Source organism: Gasterosteus aculeatus, chromosome 7 (assembly GCF_964276395.1).
Source record: "Gasterosteus aculeatus chromosome 7, fGasAcu3.hap1.1, whole genome shotgun sequence".
Taxonomy (NCBI): domain Eukaryota; kingdom Metazoa; phylum Chordata; class Actinopteri; order Perciformes; family Gasterosteidae; genus Gasterosteus; species Gasterosteus aculeatus.
In genome coordinates this window covers 4,900,260-4,915,079 of record NC_135694.1, presented here as the reverse complement: position 1 = coordinate 4,915,079, position 14,820 = coordinate 4,900,260, and the positions used below count along the sequence as shown (strand labels likewise).

The 14,820-nt window shown below is 45.7% G+C and overlaps 3 protein-coding genes across 6 annotated transcripts; all 3 read left to right on the top strand.

Moving 5' to 3' along the window:
* Positions 1-346: 346 nt before the first annotated feature.
* Positions 347-8,035, top strand: LOC120822871 (calpain-5). 3 transcript variants are annotated; one of them, XM_040182823.2, is made up of 15 exons: positions 347-562; positions 943-1,242; positions 1,789-1,891; positions 2,543-2,728; positions 4,421-4,552; positions 4,651-4,862; positions 5,058-5,250; positions 5,347-5,534; positions 5,883-5,960; positions 6,048-6,456; positions 6,530-6,652; positions 6,735-6,931; positions 7,047-7,165; positions 7,292-7,428; positions 7,515-8,035. In XM_040182823.2, the coding sequence occupies exons 4-15, from the start codon at positions 2,564-2,566 to the stop codon at positions 7,689-7,691; spliced, it is 2,130 nt and encodes a 709-aa protein (XP_040038757.2). In that variant the 5' UTR covers positions 347-562; positions 943-1,242; positions 1,789-1,891; positions 2,543-2,563; the 3' UTR covers positions 7,692-8,035. The 3 variants fall into 3 exon arrangements, with proteins under 3 accessions (XP_040038757.2, XP_040038758.2, XP_040038754.2); XM_040182824.2 differs by having other exon boundaries at positions 2,487-2,728; positions 6,530-6,643; XM_040182820.2 differs by having other exon boundaries at positions 2,487-2,728.
* A 917-nt stretch (positions 8,036-8,952) lies between these two features.
* On the top strand, positions 8,953-11,491 carry LOC120823083 (transmembrane protein 272). Of its 2 annotated transcripts, XM_040183161.2 has the most exons (6): positions 9,064-9,110; positions 9,438-9,533; positions 9,960-10,069; positions 10,170-10,220; positions 10,327-10,548; positions 11,067-11,491. In XM_040183161.2, the coding sequence occupies exons 3-6, from the start codon at positions 10,006-10,008 to the stop codon at positions 11,303-11,305; spliced, it is 576 nt and encodes a 191-aa protein (XP_040039095.1). In that variant the 5' UTR covers positions 9,064-9,110; positions 9,438-9,533; positions 9,960-10,005; the 3' UTR covers positions 11,306-11,491. The 2 variants fall into 2 exon arrangements, with proteins under 2 accessions (XP_040039094.1, XP_040039095.1); XM_040183160.2 differs by lacking the exon at positions 9,438-9,533 and having other exon boundaries at positions 8,953-9,110.
* Positions 11,492-12,282: 791 nt separating this feature from the next.
* Positions 12,283-14,578, top strand: LOC120823084 (transmembrane protein 272). Its single transcript, XM_040183162.2, has 5 exons — positions 12,283-12,838; positions 13,181-13,266; positions 13,367-13,417; positions 13,519-13,728; positions 13,971-14,578. The coding sequence occupies exons 2-5, from the start codon at positions 13,203-13,205 to the stop codon at positions 14,159-14,161; spliced, it is 516 nt and encodes a 171-aa protein (XP_040039096.1). The 5' UTR covers positions 12,283-12,838; positions 13,181-13,202; the 3' UTR covers positions 14,162-14,578.
* Positions 14,579-14,820: the final 242 nt, after the last annotated feature.

The window sequence follows — 14,820 nt, the reverse complement described above, 5'->3', positions numbered from 1 at the left end:
AACTGGCAGCCTTATACTTATTTGTTCTAACGTTACATTAGAATATTACATTTTTATATTGTTTCTTTCCAATATGTATGTGACACAAAGTGTCCATAAATAACTTAATATAGGTAGTAAGCCTCTGTAGATACATTAACATGAGCTACCTATTACACAGAGGTAGAAAATAAGCTGCAGGAATTCAAATCTGCCTTTTTCATGCGATGTCAACTGCTTTTGAATTATGATGAATCAGCCCTGAGCTGCTGCTCCAGGTCAATCACATAGACATGGTGGATAATTAGCTAGAATATTTGGCAGCGAGGTGGTTAAAATAGAGGGTGTGGGCCCCACTGCTTCTCAGGTGTCAGGGGAAAAACACACGCGACTGGTCAACAGATACCACCGGAGCCTGCGGGAGAAGATAGGAAGGAGAGGAGAGGAGAGAAGAGGAGAGGATAGAGGAAAAGATAAGAAACAAAACCCAGAGGAAAGGGGACGTCTGGACAAAGTTAATATGAGGATAGAAAGGAAAGGAAGCGAGGGATGGGACAAGAAGAAGCTCAGTCACCAACCACAAGTGAGTGACACACAGACACACATTCGTTCATGTCCACGGGCTGCAGATGGGATTGCACACAGGCGTTAGAGGATCAGGTGTTCATCTTGAGTGTCTGAAACTCCAGACTAACCGTGGTGTCCTGCTGGTGGGGAGCTTCCACGGCTATAATTGTGTGTTATCTCACTCAGCGAGGTGACTGTCTATTGTCTGTGTGCAGGGGGGGTAAAGTTACACTGTAACCCTGCACTCTAACACACGGCTGTGTATGCACACACACGCTGATGGTGTGAGGGAATCTGCAGGGGTAACATCACGCTGTACTTTTACCCCCCAGCATCATCCATAGAGTAGTTTTCTTTTTGTATTACGATTGACAACTCATATTTTTTTTCATCGAGGTCCAGTGAAACAAATCTCCAAGATGTCACTGAGTTGCAGGGGGCTGCAGGTCGTCAGTGGGATTCTCTAAACTGATTTGAAGGACAGAAGGAGAAAGCGTCTCTCGGGTGTTAACAGCTGACTCACGGACAAATAACAACAAGGAGAATGAGATGATGACTGCTGGTCATTTGTCCCTTAAGAGCTTGTGTGATTTCATCAGAGAAATGAGGATTTCCTCAGCGGCCAAAGGAGGACATGGACCAGGAGCTTAGCTTCATATGAGGAACAAGTGGATAAACTTCTGGTCTGACTTTAAGGTAATAGATGTTTACCTACGATTTATATTGTAAAAATGGTCAAATGTAAAAAATACCTTACTAATATATAATCAGTGACTGATAGAATAAGGTCACTTTCATAAGCCCTTTTAATACAGACTATTATATATGACTGTATATATTAATATCAATAATATATTGTCTAAAGTTTGTGACGCTGCCAGAAGATGTTTAAATCAGTAATATGGGATGCTTCATTTGTATTAACTGCTATTTTCATATTTAAAACAATCATACGTTTTATGTACCTTTGTTAATTGTTTGTGAATGAACGGTACCATCAGTTTATCATTTTAAAGCATTTATTAATGAACACATAAGCTTTAAGTGGACAAATCCAATAAAAAACATACATTGACAATTCAAAATATAGAAAAAATAACCACTTTGATGTATCATTCATAGATGATGGTCCATTTGATTTCTTGTGATCAAAAGAAAATTTGCGCCAAATGGCATTCTTTTCTTTTCCATTTGGTGTCTTCGTGTGGGTCGTGAATTTGTTATGCTTTCGTTTACCTCTAGGTCGCGAGTGAGTGTCACCGCCACATGTTCATCCGTCTCTCTGCACAAATATGACACCAGAGAAGCGAAACCCCGCTGATAATTGATGACACTGACCTGTGAGGTATCTGCAAACCCAAGCTCCTGCAAGGTTTCGTCTCTTGCAAGACCCCGAGTTGACCCCGCCATCAATACACACACAGAATTCACACACGCACACACACGCCAGTTGATGCTCACATAAACGCAAGCTGCTGACTCAGGGACCCCAGCAGTTCATATCACTGATGACTAAAACAGCAGCATTACCTTACTGCTGCCCTCACCCTCCTTCACACTCACACACACACACACACAAACACACACACACTGACTCTGCAGCGGCACCAGCTATGAGCCATGTTTTCCTTTAGCTTTCATATTTACAGTATTTTTTTTACCTAATTGGCACATTTAAGTGTAACTTTCCCCAAATTAATTTGTATTTCTATTTGGGGGATTTTTGAAAGCTCTAACGGATAAATTACTTCTGTGTTTACAATATCAGTCAACCTTGTCTGTGTTAATGGTTCTGATATTACCAGTCGGCCATAAAACATATTATTCCCCAGCATTTTGTCAGTAACCAGTGTTTCATGTTTAAATTAGGTTTGAATGTTTTAACAGACAATTCATACAATATGTTGTGTAAATATTCAAACAGTACCCCCCCTCCGCAGTGCTTCATGGCCATTTCCATACAAACCATTGATCGGCGCCATTTCTCATCCTGAAGCCTCCCCTCTAACGGGCCGCAATGCCCGAGCGAGTGAGCAGTTACCAGGGTCAAAGCTTTCACTCGCTGAGGCGGTCCTGCTTGCGTCGCGGCGCGCTCTTCAAGGACCCCCTGTTCCCCGCCACCGCACAGTCCCTCTTCTACAAGAGGGAGCCGCCGCCGGGACTGACCTGGAGGAGGCCGAGGGTGAGCGTGACACGAGGGCAGAGGCTCTTTCCCTCCGAATCGTACCGAGCGGCCTCCTGAATGACCGTTTTTCTTCTTTACCGCCACATGTTCGTAGCTCAGGCCAGTTGAAAACAACAACAGAAGTTATTCTTTAAATATATCTCCTCTCCTCCGTCGTCTAAATCGAGTGGCGCGGATCAGCGCGCCTCGCTTCCATCAGATTAGAGCTCATTAAAGTACTTTCTATTACGGGAGAGGCGTCAGGCGAGGAGGCCTCGAGTGGCGATGGAGCACGCCATTGGTGTGCGAGCTGAGTTTAGAAAAAGCAGCAGCCAATTTAAATAGCCCGGGAGTTTTTAGCACAGTGTTGAGACGGGTGTAGCCGTGTATAAGTAACAGTGTTTATTGTTGCTACAGCAAGCCAAGCAACCTTTTAATGGCGGCGATGAAATGCGAGGTTGAAGTCAAGGTTGGATTATAAATTGTCCGGTGTCACTGGCCAAAAAAACTAAATTCAATGGACTGGTTAGGAAATGGATTGTGCGTATCGAAACAAAGAGGATCATAATACAGAATAAACAATGTGATAGATGCTGCACAATGAGTCAAAATAAGCATTATGTCAGAAACACAGCTGTATATACAATTATTTTTGTCCTCCCTTATAAGCAAAGACAAAAATGTATGTTAGTTTTGGTATTTCTTCAGCAGAATAAATGTAATCCTTCTAAAGACCGTGACATTTGACATTTATCTCACAGTCACACCAGTGAAAGAATGATTGAAAACCAGCAGCACCAACAAAGCAGACAGTCATCCATTATATGCATCAAATAATTTTTATTTAAACAATTTTCCAGTTGATTATAAAAAAAAGTTCGTGGAAAATCAACCATTATGTGAACTGCAAAACTGACTGACGGACTACGCAATTACAAAAAATAAGTTGTAGCTGTCTCTGCAGGTGGGAAAAAATATGCAAAAACACTCCAGATGTATAAAACTGAAAGCTTTTTAAACTGGCCGATGCCTTTTTCAATTTTTGACAAGCAATTTATGATGAATTTTCAAGAGCTGCAGAATCTTAATACACCCAATTAAGCTAAATTTTCATAAAAGCTGTGCATTTTGTTCAGTAGTTCATGAAGTTCTTTCGGTGTGAGTGCTGAACCTTCTGTGCTCTGAACGTGAGACTGTGCCAGTGATTCATTTGTTGATTCAGGGCTGAAAAAGAGAGGGGTAATGGGATTGTGTTCCTAGTGCTGCACTGAGGTATTTTAAGCGTGTATCAACAGGGAGTCCGATGATAGGGTGACATCTGTCGCCTCCTTCTGCTGACACGCACACACACTCACAGAAACTGAAGTTGATATCATCACAGGGGAGGTTCATATCTTGTCCGGAGTTACTTTTAACGAGTTTAGGACCACCGAGCGTGTAAGTTTCCCCTCATGTCTCCAGCAGCACCTCTTGTGTCACCTGACTCGGTCCAAACTGAGATCGACGGATCCACACAGACAGGATTTACCTACTTTACCAAAGTTTGTTTAAAGCTGCTTTATAATCGGTATTTACATGTCAACAATTGATCGAGTATGCCTGGTGAAAGAGGTAAAACGATTTAGAAATAAGCACCCCAAAAAATCTATTGGTTTAATGTGTCTTTCTTTAAAAGAAACCTGAAGTCTGTCCCTTCTAAACACACCACAGGAGATATGTAAAGACCCCCGTCTGTTTGTTGATGGCATCAGCACTCGGGACCTGCACCAAGGCAGTCTGGGTAACTGCTGGATGGTGGCGGCCATTTCCTGCTTAGCATCTGAGCCATCGCTGTGGAAGAAGGTTGAGTATCTGTGCTCCTCCGCCGCCCCCCCCCCCCAATCCCTCCTCCTTCCCTTCCTTCGTGGCTTCATCCCGTCTCCCTCTTCAACTCCTCCCAGGTGATCCCGGACCACGTGGGCCAGGACTGGAATCCGAAGCATCCCGACCAGTACGCGGGCATCTTTCATTTCCGGTTCTGGAGACTCGGCCGGTGGACGGACGTCGTTGTGGACGACCGCCTGCCGGTCAGCGCGGACGGAGTGCTGCTCTTCTGCCGCTCGGCCACACCACGGGAGTTTTGGAGCGCCCTGCTGGAGAAGGCCTACGCCAAGTAAGGACTCTAGAATCGCAGACGCCGTCCTCCCCTCTCGAGGACACAGTCTACTCCCAGTCCTCTGCCCTACCACGGAGACACCCTAAGCATGGAGTTCTACCACAAACCAACACCTGCCGAGTGACGGATTGGGGAAGGGAGAAGAGCGGCAACTTCTGAATCATTAAGTCAGTCTATCTGGTTACTCTCCAGGCTAAACGGTTGCTACGAGGCCCTGGAGGGAGGAAACACCACGGAGGTGCTAATCGACTTCACCGGCGGGGTTTCGGAGCCCCTCAGCCTGGATCGTGAGGCCCTGGGCCTGCACAGCCACCATAGGAGGGCGTTCTTCCAGACATTGGCTAAGGCTCATGAACGTAAAGCCCTCATCACCTGCTCCATACGGGTACAGCCTGTCGGAGTACCTTCAAAACCATAGAGATCCACGGCCTCTGTGTGTTTTGGATGAGTTTAAAGTACCCTCACGTGTGGCGTTTCTCAGCCTGCAGAGGGGGAGGCCGTGGAGTCCGTGATGGACTGCGGCCTGGTGCGAGGACACGCCTACGGGGTCACAGCGGTGAGGAAGGTGAGGCTGGGGGAGACGGTGCCGGGTTGGACGTCCCGACTCTTCATGGTGCGCATGAGGAACCCGTGGGGGACCACACACTGGACGGGTGCCTGGAGTCAGGGGTATGGGTACTTTGAACTCTGCATGTCCAACTGCTGCTGAGTACATCATACCTTTTGCTGGAGCTGTGGGAGAGTTCGACAGAGTTAGTCTGTTTTTACGACGTTTCATAATTGAAATTTCCGACGTTTTACAATAGCGTTGGAATTGTTTTACAAGAGACATCTGCCGTTGACGTTACGGAAGTCTGAGAAACTCTGAAAGAGGCCAAAATGGACCTATAAAGGGCTCCAGAAGTTGAAGCGCTATTTGTACTTTTCACGTGTCATTTCCAGTGTGTTGAACCTTGCAACGCAACATTTTGTCCTCCTGTCGCCTTCGGCATTATTATCCTTGCTCGCCCCCTGCAGGTCGCAGCAGTGGCAAGAGATGAGTCGCGCAGAGAGGGAGAAGACGGGCCTGACTGTCAGGGACGTTGGGGAGTTCTGGTAGATGTTCACGCTTTATTATCTGCTTTACGGATCAATGATCAAACCCAGTTTTTTCCAAATTTGCATCCTCTCCCTTTTCCTCAGGATGGATTTCGAGGATTTCTGTCACTACTTCACCGACGTGGTGGTGTGCCGGCTGGTGGAGAGGGCTCTGCTGTGGCCCAGCTCACACTGGAGGGAAGTGCGTCGCTACGGGGAGTGGGCTCCAGCTCCGGCTACCACGGCAACGCCTCCATCCGCCGTCCTCCGCGGCGACCCCTCGCTGAACCCCAAACCCGGAGTGACGGAGCAGCAAGGCAACCGGAAGGAGGCCAGACTCGGGGAGAGTCAGCAGAGGAAGGGAGGGGAGGGCGTGCGAGAGAAAAAGGCTGTGAAAAAGGCGGCAAAGGAAGACGGCGGCGGAGAGGCCGGAGGATGGGAGGCACAGATGGATGAGAGGAGTCGATGCGGAGGGTGCATCAACCACAGAGACTCTTTCCTGCACAATCCACAGGTAAAGCCCAAGGTGAGACTTCTATTGGGTTCATGAGGTTCTTCAACATGGCTTTTTCGTTCTGAACTTCCAGTTCATGTTCGAGGTGAAAGGCAAAGAGGAGGAGGTGCTGATCTGTCTGCAGCAGGAGGACAGGAGGATATGGAGGAAAGACGGGGGAGGAGAAAACCTGCCTATCGGCTTTGAGGTGCTAAAGGTGAGCACCTGAATTTGGAGGTTTTTTTTCTTCAGTTCCCACAGAAATAAAGACTTTCCCTTGATGCCTCGGCACGGCCCAGGTGGAGGTGAACCGCTGCAGCCGGGTGCAGTGCGTGGTGGAGCAGGCGGCCAGCTCCGTCTACATGGACTCCCGCAGTGTGACACTGAGGGGGACTCTGGCACCAGGGCGCTACGTCGTGCTGCCCACCACCTTCCTGCCGGGCGTCACAGGACGCTTCCTGCTACGCCTCTTCTGCCATTCGCAAGTCAGACTCAGGTGTCGGATGTTGGTTTGTGCGCATGAAAATATTGTGGATAATTTCTTCACAGTCACAGGAGCAGAATGGTTCTTACTCATTAACTGAACTTTATTCCATCATTTTTGTGCTTAGGGAATTGAAGGAGGACTTGCCGTGCCCCTCCGTCTTCCACTGTTTCTTGCCTCAACCCACCGTGGTGACCACGGTCCACCTCCGCAGGGCTTCGGGACTCGGCCCCCCCAAACAGACAGGTGAACAACATCACATCTCCAAAAAAAGTACAGATGGAAGAGATCCCCATGTTCGTGGTCGCAGGCTCTTCTCGTTTCTTCTTCACCCCCCCCCTCCCCTCTCTGCTTTATTGTGTTTGTCCACAGCTCCAGATGTTTATGCCATAGTGCGATGTGAGAGTGACACCATCCGGACGCGTGTTTTCAAGGCGGAGAGAAACCCGGAGTTCAACGTCAGAGCAGTTTTCTACAGGAGATACCCCAGCGCACCCATTTCCATTGAGGTTTGACACGTCCACATTCCCTACACACACACACACACACACACACACACGCTATGCACACACGGTCAATCCTGTCTGGTGTGCAGTTGTGGAGCAGAGTCCGGCTGTGGGACTGCGCGCTCGGCGAGGCTCGGCTCATGACCACGGAGCCCGAGAGGAGCCGGAGCCACGTGATCGACCTGCGAGGCGGCCGGTCCCGCTCAGGGTGCAGAGGGCGCGTCCACGTCGAGACGTCCTCCAGCGTCTGCCTCACGGACTTGTGATTAACGCTGCGGGGTGGTTGCCCTGGTAACCGCTGTTCCCACCAGGGAGAAGTTTGAAGAAAAAGTCCAAAAGGTGCATTTCACCGTTTACTGGGTACTGGGTGTGGATCTGCTGGTCAGAAGGGAAGGTGCGCGTCCTTCACAACTTTAGCAGTGTATGAAAATTAAATTTGAATCTGCTGCCAAAATAGCTTTGTCTGCTATTATATTCAATATTATGACTGTTGTCATGTGTTTTCTTGCTGTTGTGTCACATCATTTTAACAATTATTTATTCAATGTGAATTTATATAATAACATTTGAGCTATGAAAACATTTTCTTATGATTAAATAATTAACATGTTGAGAGTTTTGTCATTTTTAATATGGCTACACTGACCTGAAATTTCATTATTTGCAAGGATTCAGATTATTCAAATGATCTTTTCATTCAATTCTTCTGCCCTCTGATCTTTTCACAATTAGATAAGAACTAAATCAGCAGTCAGGCAATGCGCACTAATAAAGTGCACCCTCGTAATGGCGAGTGTTCGCTTTGGACTTTCATTTCATTCTTCAGCTTTTTGATGATCTAAAAGAGACGTGCAGCATTTTAGTTATAGGTCATTATTTAACAGCACTCGCAAAGAGAAAATAGTTCAACATTTGCAATAAAAAACACAACTGTTTTTTTTAGATAAACCACAACATTATTGTGGCAGACACCAATCAGGATGGTCATATACCAACTATAAAGGGTGCTGTAAAGTGTCTGCTGTATGTTGCCACACCTGTTAACGCAAATGTTAAAGTTAAGATAAAAGGTTCTTTCAGCCGCTATCTGTATTTTTGTGGCATCATTTGACTATCCTTACACACCTTTCAGTGCTGCTTTTGAAAAGTGATCGTATTGTACTATTACCTTTCCTTTTATGTTGCTGCTGTACAAATATTCCATGACACTTTATTACTTTTACAACTTGGAATGAAACCCCTCTAAGATTGTTTCAATTTAAAGAGCTGCTGGATGCATTTTTAAAGAGGAAAATATGAAAAATATAACCCATAAAAAAAAAGAAACAAAACCTGAGATGAGCCAGTTTAAATAAACGTAGTGGCGTCTACCAGGTGTTCATGCTACAAATAAAACCTACAACGAGTCGTTCACTTACATACATTGTTACGGGTTTAACTGCCAAAACAGAAAGCAAACAACAGGTGCACGGGGAGAAAGGGTTGAGCTCCACCTGATCCGCATCATCGACAGCACCATACAAATGCAGACCGCATTTTTTGCTCCTATTACGTATGAGCGCGTATCAGCTGAGCGCGTGAACGCCGCTTTGGTCGCGCGCGCTCCCGAGAGGGTGGAGGTTTGGAATCTGGAGAGGCGCGGCTGTCACAACAAGCAGGAAGTAAACCCCCCGACAGCAGCAGAGGTGAGCGCTGGAACATCAAACGACCTCCTTTATACGCTTTACGATCCTACGCGCACGCGTTCCGCGGTTTCATCTGCGGGTTTGAACCCGCGTTGAGACGCCAGAAGTGGACTCGGGTCCGCGCGTAAAGCCGGCACATTGCATGCTCACTTAAATGTTGTCAGGTTTGGCAGCCTGGGAAGTAAAAATGCTCAGAGGCGATTTTGTTTACTTGTTCTAGGGGAAAAAAAGCCAAATGAATAGAATACAACTTGACTTTGAATTGGGGAAATCCAATGTGTGTGTCTAATTCTCAGCCTTCTTTTCGCTTCTCATCCTGCTGTAAAGCTATGATCAAAACGGCTTCTTTGGGAATGCAGTCCGACCTCTCTTGCCGTTGAAATTGTTCTTCAGTCGCACAAGTATTTGAAATTTGTCTTGAAGGTAAAGGGTTCAGGGGGGTTGAAAGGCATGTAACCTGCTCCCCCCTCTCACATACTAACATTGTTCAAACATTTGCAGATGATGGAATACTTCAAAAGTCTGTACGTCATTGGGCTCATTGGGTCATTGGGCAACACAGGGCTCTTGGCCCTGGAAGAACTGTTATACTTTCAGAAAGTACAGAAATGTCAGTCAACTATTGGCGTTTCTTTTCTTTCTCACTGTATTTTACATTAAACTTAATTTACCTAAACTTCGCAGGACTTTGGATTTCTATGAAAAAGCAGATAACAATGGGCAGGAGGAAGCTTTTAGTTACTTAAAGTAAAAAATAAATGACCAGGAACTTGTTGTCTAGTAGAACAAAATCATATCTGCATCTTGACATTCTCCAGCTTTCTGATTGTCCCACTTTTTCTTATGCAGTTCTCGAGTGTCCTCCCTCAGCAGGCGAACTTCCCCGTGACCGATAATGTCGAGCAGCGGCCTCCTCCGACGCATCCCCAGGACTCCTCGGCCCTCAACACCGGTGCTGGGTGAGATCACCGGAAACGTCCACATTCCCGTTACGCTTCAGTTTAGTTCGGACAACACGCAGAAAGGCCTTTCTTCTGAACGTCTTCTTTCCCCTCGCAGTGTGTTCAAAGTTGGCAGTTTGCGTCTTCCCCGTGGCTCAGATCGCCATCGGTGAGCGAGCGGCACGTACACACATTTTCTTCATGACCTCTGCTTCCCTGAACGTCAGAGAAAGTCTCATTTGAAATGAATGCAACCAATCTTCCTCCGTCATCAGGTGCGGTCCATCTGGAGGACTGTCCCCTGCAGCGCTACATCCCCATCTACCTGATAGTGGTGGGAGTCTTTGGGCTGGCGCTGGCGGTGCTCTCCTGCCTGCCGTGCACCAAAAGCCCCGAAGACGACCCCGAAGGCGGGGCCCCGTCCACCCCGCTGAGTCTCGTCTGCGCCGCCTGGAACTCGTTGACGTCTCTATTCCTCTTCTGCTGGTTTATAGCCGGTGAGTTTTTCCACGAATGAGCTGACGGGATGGAAAAGCACGAGCAGAGAGAGTGAAAGGGACATCCGGACTAACTGGAGACTTCTTTCCGTGTTTAAATGGTGTATTGGGAGATCTCAAACCGCCATTCTACATACACAGCATAGAAATGGAGCAAATAAAAATACTTTCAACACAACAACAGCCCAAACTACAGCTTCTAAAACGGCTGTAAGCATTTTCATGTATTCCAGAACTGTCCGATTCTACACACAACTCACTTAAAGTCCTTTTGTAGGAGCATAATGGACTGAAGAAGTCTTTCTTTGGCTCCATTTCGTTATCACATTATCAGCCACTATTAGTCCCACGCCAGTGTGCCAGTTGTAGTGGCACGTGTTGGCCACTACATAGTCATCCACATCTTCAGGAGATCCCCCTGCCTCTTTAGAATGGATAAGCCTGCACACAACCACCTAAAGTGTACATGAAGTGACAGGTTTCCTGAATATGATGAAAGATTCTTGCCTCCCGCGCAGGTAATGTGTGGATCTACTCCATTTACGAGCCCAACTACATCAAGAACTCAACAAGTGCTGAACCCTACTGCGACAAGACCCTCTACCTGTTTGCCTTCTGGACCACCACCTTGCTCTACATCTTCCTGGGTCTCTTCCTGGTTTGCGGCTTCTGCGTCCTCTTCTGCTTTTGCCTGTGCGGTCGAGCCGACCCAGACGACGACGTTCCGGGACCAGCAAACCGGCGAGGCGGCGTCTGACGAGGCGGTCACCAGACCCGAACTGCCTCGCGTCGATGCCCACCGGATTCCAAGATGCTGTAGATTTGTCACCTCGGAAGATGTCCAAGAGATACCCGACATGTATTGTTTACACGTTGAAGAGTTTGACTTGCACTTGATACAGAGTCCGAGATAAAATGATAAATATATTTTTTATCTCTTTGAGATCATTTTGCTGAGTTTCTTTTTTGTTGATAATTTGTGTCAGAAGGCGCTTTATAAAACAATCTTTCCCATCATGCACTTTGATAGAAGATGATTTTGTGTCCATATTAGATAACATTTGATGCCCAAGTAATGGCATGTTTAAAGGGGCAACAATTATGGTTTTAGGATTCCTTTCTTCGTCTGTTATGTAACATTGAATCACAACGCTAAACTTTCAGATCAAAAAGGTACCGATGAGACTCACTGCCAGAATTGATATAATGTAAAGAACCTCTGAGAGTGAGGAGTACTTTAATAGATTGTTACTTTATGTATTTTATCTTAGACATTTTATTACGGCAGCCGGTGGTTTTCTGTTTGCGCTTTTATTTTGAAGTAAAAACGAAAGTGCGCAGTGATAAGCGGGACGAAACCAAAAACGTTGTTAAAAGAACGGAAGAAGGCATTAAAACATGGGGAAAAGTTACGGTTTTATTAGTTTATGGGCCCAAGGGTTAGTACCTGTTCAAGGTTATTCTTTGTGAAATATTGTTTTAGATTATTACGGGTTTTTTGTGTAAGATATTAACAAGGTTTCATATTTATTTTTCCTCTTAGATGTTCATTAACAGACTTATGGACCAACAGTTTAAGACTCCGGACCATTATTCAGCCGGGGAGGCTACACATAAGACGATTAAATACATTATGTTTATTTACCAAGACCGGGAACTCCGTAAATATAAGAAATACATTTCTCCTGATCAGGGAATTCTGATCTCAGAGCATTTTATAAAACCGTTCTGTTCAAGACCACCTTTGTATGTTGAAGATCACCGACCCCCAGCCTGACCTTTCTGACGCATGACAAAAGGAGTCCTGCCTCATATACTTGGCTGTTATTCGCAGCTTGGCATCGGCTCACAGAGAGGTGGATAACCCATCGGATTAATTGATTACTGCTCTGATGATTGAACTGCCTTTAAAAAAAAATACATTACTACGGCTTTTTTGTTCTTCATGGATCGTCAGCTCTATTTCGAGCTGGTTTCGTTATTACATTAAATGTTTGTTACTTTCTATTCTCCTGTCTGCCCTTTGCCCAGTTTGCCCTACACAAAGGCTCAGTTATTAGTAGGTGAGAGAAACTAAAACTAAATCACAGTACTTTCAATTGTTGAACAAGTTTCAATTGTCACAACAGCCAATAAAAATCAAAGTAGGTGAGGCAGGTGTGTCCTATGGGAGTTGTCTTCTTTCTGCTCAATGTGATCTACATCCTGCCCTACTCCACCAGCTTCAAGGACAAAAGCAAAGCCTCCAGCAGCCTCGTCTTACTCTTCCTCTTCTGTTGGTTCATCGCTGGTAAGCTAAAATAACCTAATATAATATAAAATTTTAAATCAGTCAAAGGACTCAGTGATGTGAACGGTGTTTCTTGAATTTTTTTGTAGCTTCTTTTGGCCTTTTGTTTTAGTTTTTCTGTTTCTTCGCTGTCAAAGTGGCTCTGTGAAATAGTGTTTTTTCCTTTGGTAAACAGCGTGGTGAAATCTTTTCATCTTTCCGTTAACGTTTTTGTTTTCTTTTGGTCTTCAGGCCAATAAAAATCCCTTTTGCATAAAATGCAGAAGTTCCAGCGTGCAGCTGTGGAAAATTTGATTTCCACATTCTTTCTCAGTTGTTGTTTCTTCCTCTCTGCCTCTGCAGGAGAACTTCCCCATAACCGATAATGATGAGCAGCGGCTTCCTCCAAAGCCTCCCCACGCCTCCTCCGCTCTCAACACCGGTGCTGGGTGAGATCAACAGAAACGTCCACATTCCTGTTACACATCAGTTTAGTTCGGATAATACGCAGAAAGGCCTTTCTTCTAAATGTTTTCTTTCTCCTCGCAGTGTTTTCTAAGTTGGGAGGTTGCGCCTTCTCCATTGCTCAGATCGCCATCGGTGAGCGAGCGACACATTTTATTCGTGCCGTCTGTTTCCCTCAACGTCAGAGAAAGTCTTGTCCTCGTTAAAAGGAATGCAACCAATCTGCCCGTTATCAGGTGCGGTCTATCTGGAGGACTGTCCCCTGCAGCACTACATCCCCATCTATCTGATAGTGCTGGGAATCTTTGGGCTGGCGCTGGCGGTGCTCTCCTGCCTGCCCTGCACCCAAAGCTGCGAAGACGAGGCCTCGTCCACCCCGCTGAGTCTAGTCTGCACCGCCTGGAACTCGCTGATGTCTCTATTCCTCTTCTGCTGGTTTATAGCCGGTGAGTTTTTACACGAATGAGCTCACGGGATGGAAAAGCACGACCAGAGAGAGTGAAAGGGACATCCGGACTAACTGGAGACTTCTTTCCGTGTTTGTGTTCTTCAAATTGTGTACTAAAGTGTACATGTGAAGTGAGAAAAAAAGCCCCAGAAATATTGACAAATTTAAAGGATTTTAACAATTGACCCTGCTCAAAAGTATTTTCCTGAATATGATGAAAGATTCTTCCCTCCCGCACAGGTAATGTGTGGATCTACTCCATTTACGAGCCCAACTACATCAAGAACTCAACAAGTGCTGAACCCTACTGCGACAAGACCCTCTACCTGTTTGCCTTCTGGACCACCAACTTGTCCTACATCGTCATGGGTCTCTTCCTGGTTTGCGGCTTCTGCTTTTGCCTGTGCGGCGAAGCCATAAGCAAGGCTTAGGGACCAGCAAACTGACGAGGCGGTGTCTGATAAGGCGTTTACAAGACCTGAACTGCCTCGTGTCGATGTCCACCGAATTCCAACATGCTGTAGATTTGTCACCACTGATCACAGAAGATGTCCATAAGATACCCGAGATGTATTCTTTACATGTTGAACCAGGAGTTGGACTTGCACTTGATACAGAGTCTGAGATAAAATGAACTTTCAGATCAAAAGAAGAAAAAAAAATTAACTAATTAATCGCACATTTTGAAATCCATTAATCGCCATTAATGGCGATTACAAGTTTGTTTACAAAATGTTTTAAACTAACCAGGCAGCATTTATTTTAGAAAAACTTTTATTGTATTTTTTTTTTTCAAACACAAAACTACACAAGGAGCTGGGTTTTCAAAAATAAAAGTGTATTTGAGACACCATTGGTACTGTCATCTTTAACATGACAGGTACATCACAACAGCATAACATGTGATCTTCGTAAACTGAACTGACATTTAAATCTGTCGTGTTAAAGTGCAAAAACTGAAATGAGAAAACAGAAAGATCTTTGCGACTTTAGTCAAATTGGGCGTAATCATTTTTCACTTTCAGCCAATTACTGAGGCAGACAAGCATGTTCACGTTTTCTGCAACAAATGCTGCTCTCTTCTTCTGGA

Excerpts from the sequence above, each read along its gene's own strand:
- LOC120822871 (XM_040182823.2), top strand. The coding sequence starts at position 2,564 with ATGCCCGAGCGAGTGAGCAGTTACCAGGGTCAAAGCTTTCACTCGCTG. Across the intron at positions 2,729-4,420 it reads TGACCTGGAGGAGGCCGAGG|GAGATATGTAAAGACCCCCG; the intron begins GTGAGCGTGACA and ends AACACACCACAG. Across the intron at positions 7,429-7,514 it reads GCGCACCCATTTCCATTGAG|TTGTGGAGCAGAGTCCGGCT; the intron begins GTTTGACACGTC and ends TCTGGTGTGCAG.
- LOC120823083 (XM_040183160.2), top strand. The coding sequence starts at position 10,006 with ATGTCGAGCAGCGGCCTCCTCCGACGCATCCCCAGGACTCCTCGGCCC. Across the intron at positions 10,070-10,169 it reads GCCCTCAACACCGGTGCTGG|TGTGTTCAAAGTTGGCAGTT; the intron begins GTGAGATCACCG and ends TTCCCCTCGCAG. Across the intron at positions 10,221-10,326 it reads CGTGGCTCAGATCGCCATCG|GTGCGGTCCATCTGGAGGAC; the intron begins GTGAGCGAGCGG and ends CTCCGTCATCAG.
- LOC120823084 (XM_040183162.2), top strand. The coding sequence starts at position 13,203 with ATGATGAGCAGCGGCTTCCTCCAAAGCCTCCCCACGCCTCCTCCGCTC. Across the intron at positions 13,267-13,366 it reads GCTCTCAACACCGGTGCTGG|TGTTTTCTAAGTTGGGAGGT; the intron begins GTGAGATCAACA and ends TTCTCCTCGCAG. Across the intron at positions 13,729-13,970 it reads CTTCTGCTGGTTTATAGCCG|GTAATGTGTGGATCTACTCC; the intron begins GTGAGTTTTTAC and ends CCTCCCGCACAG.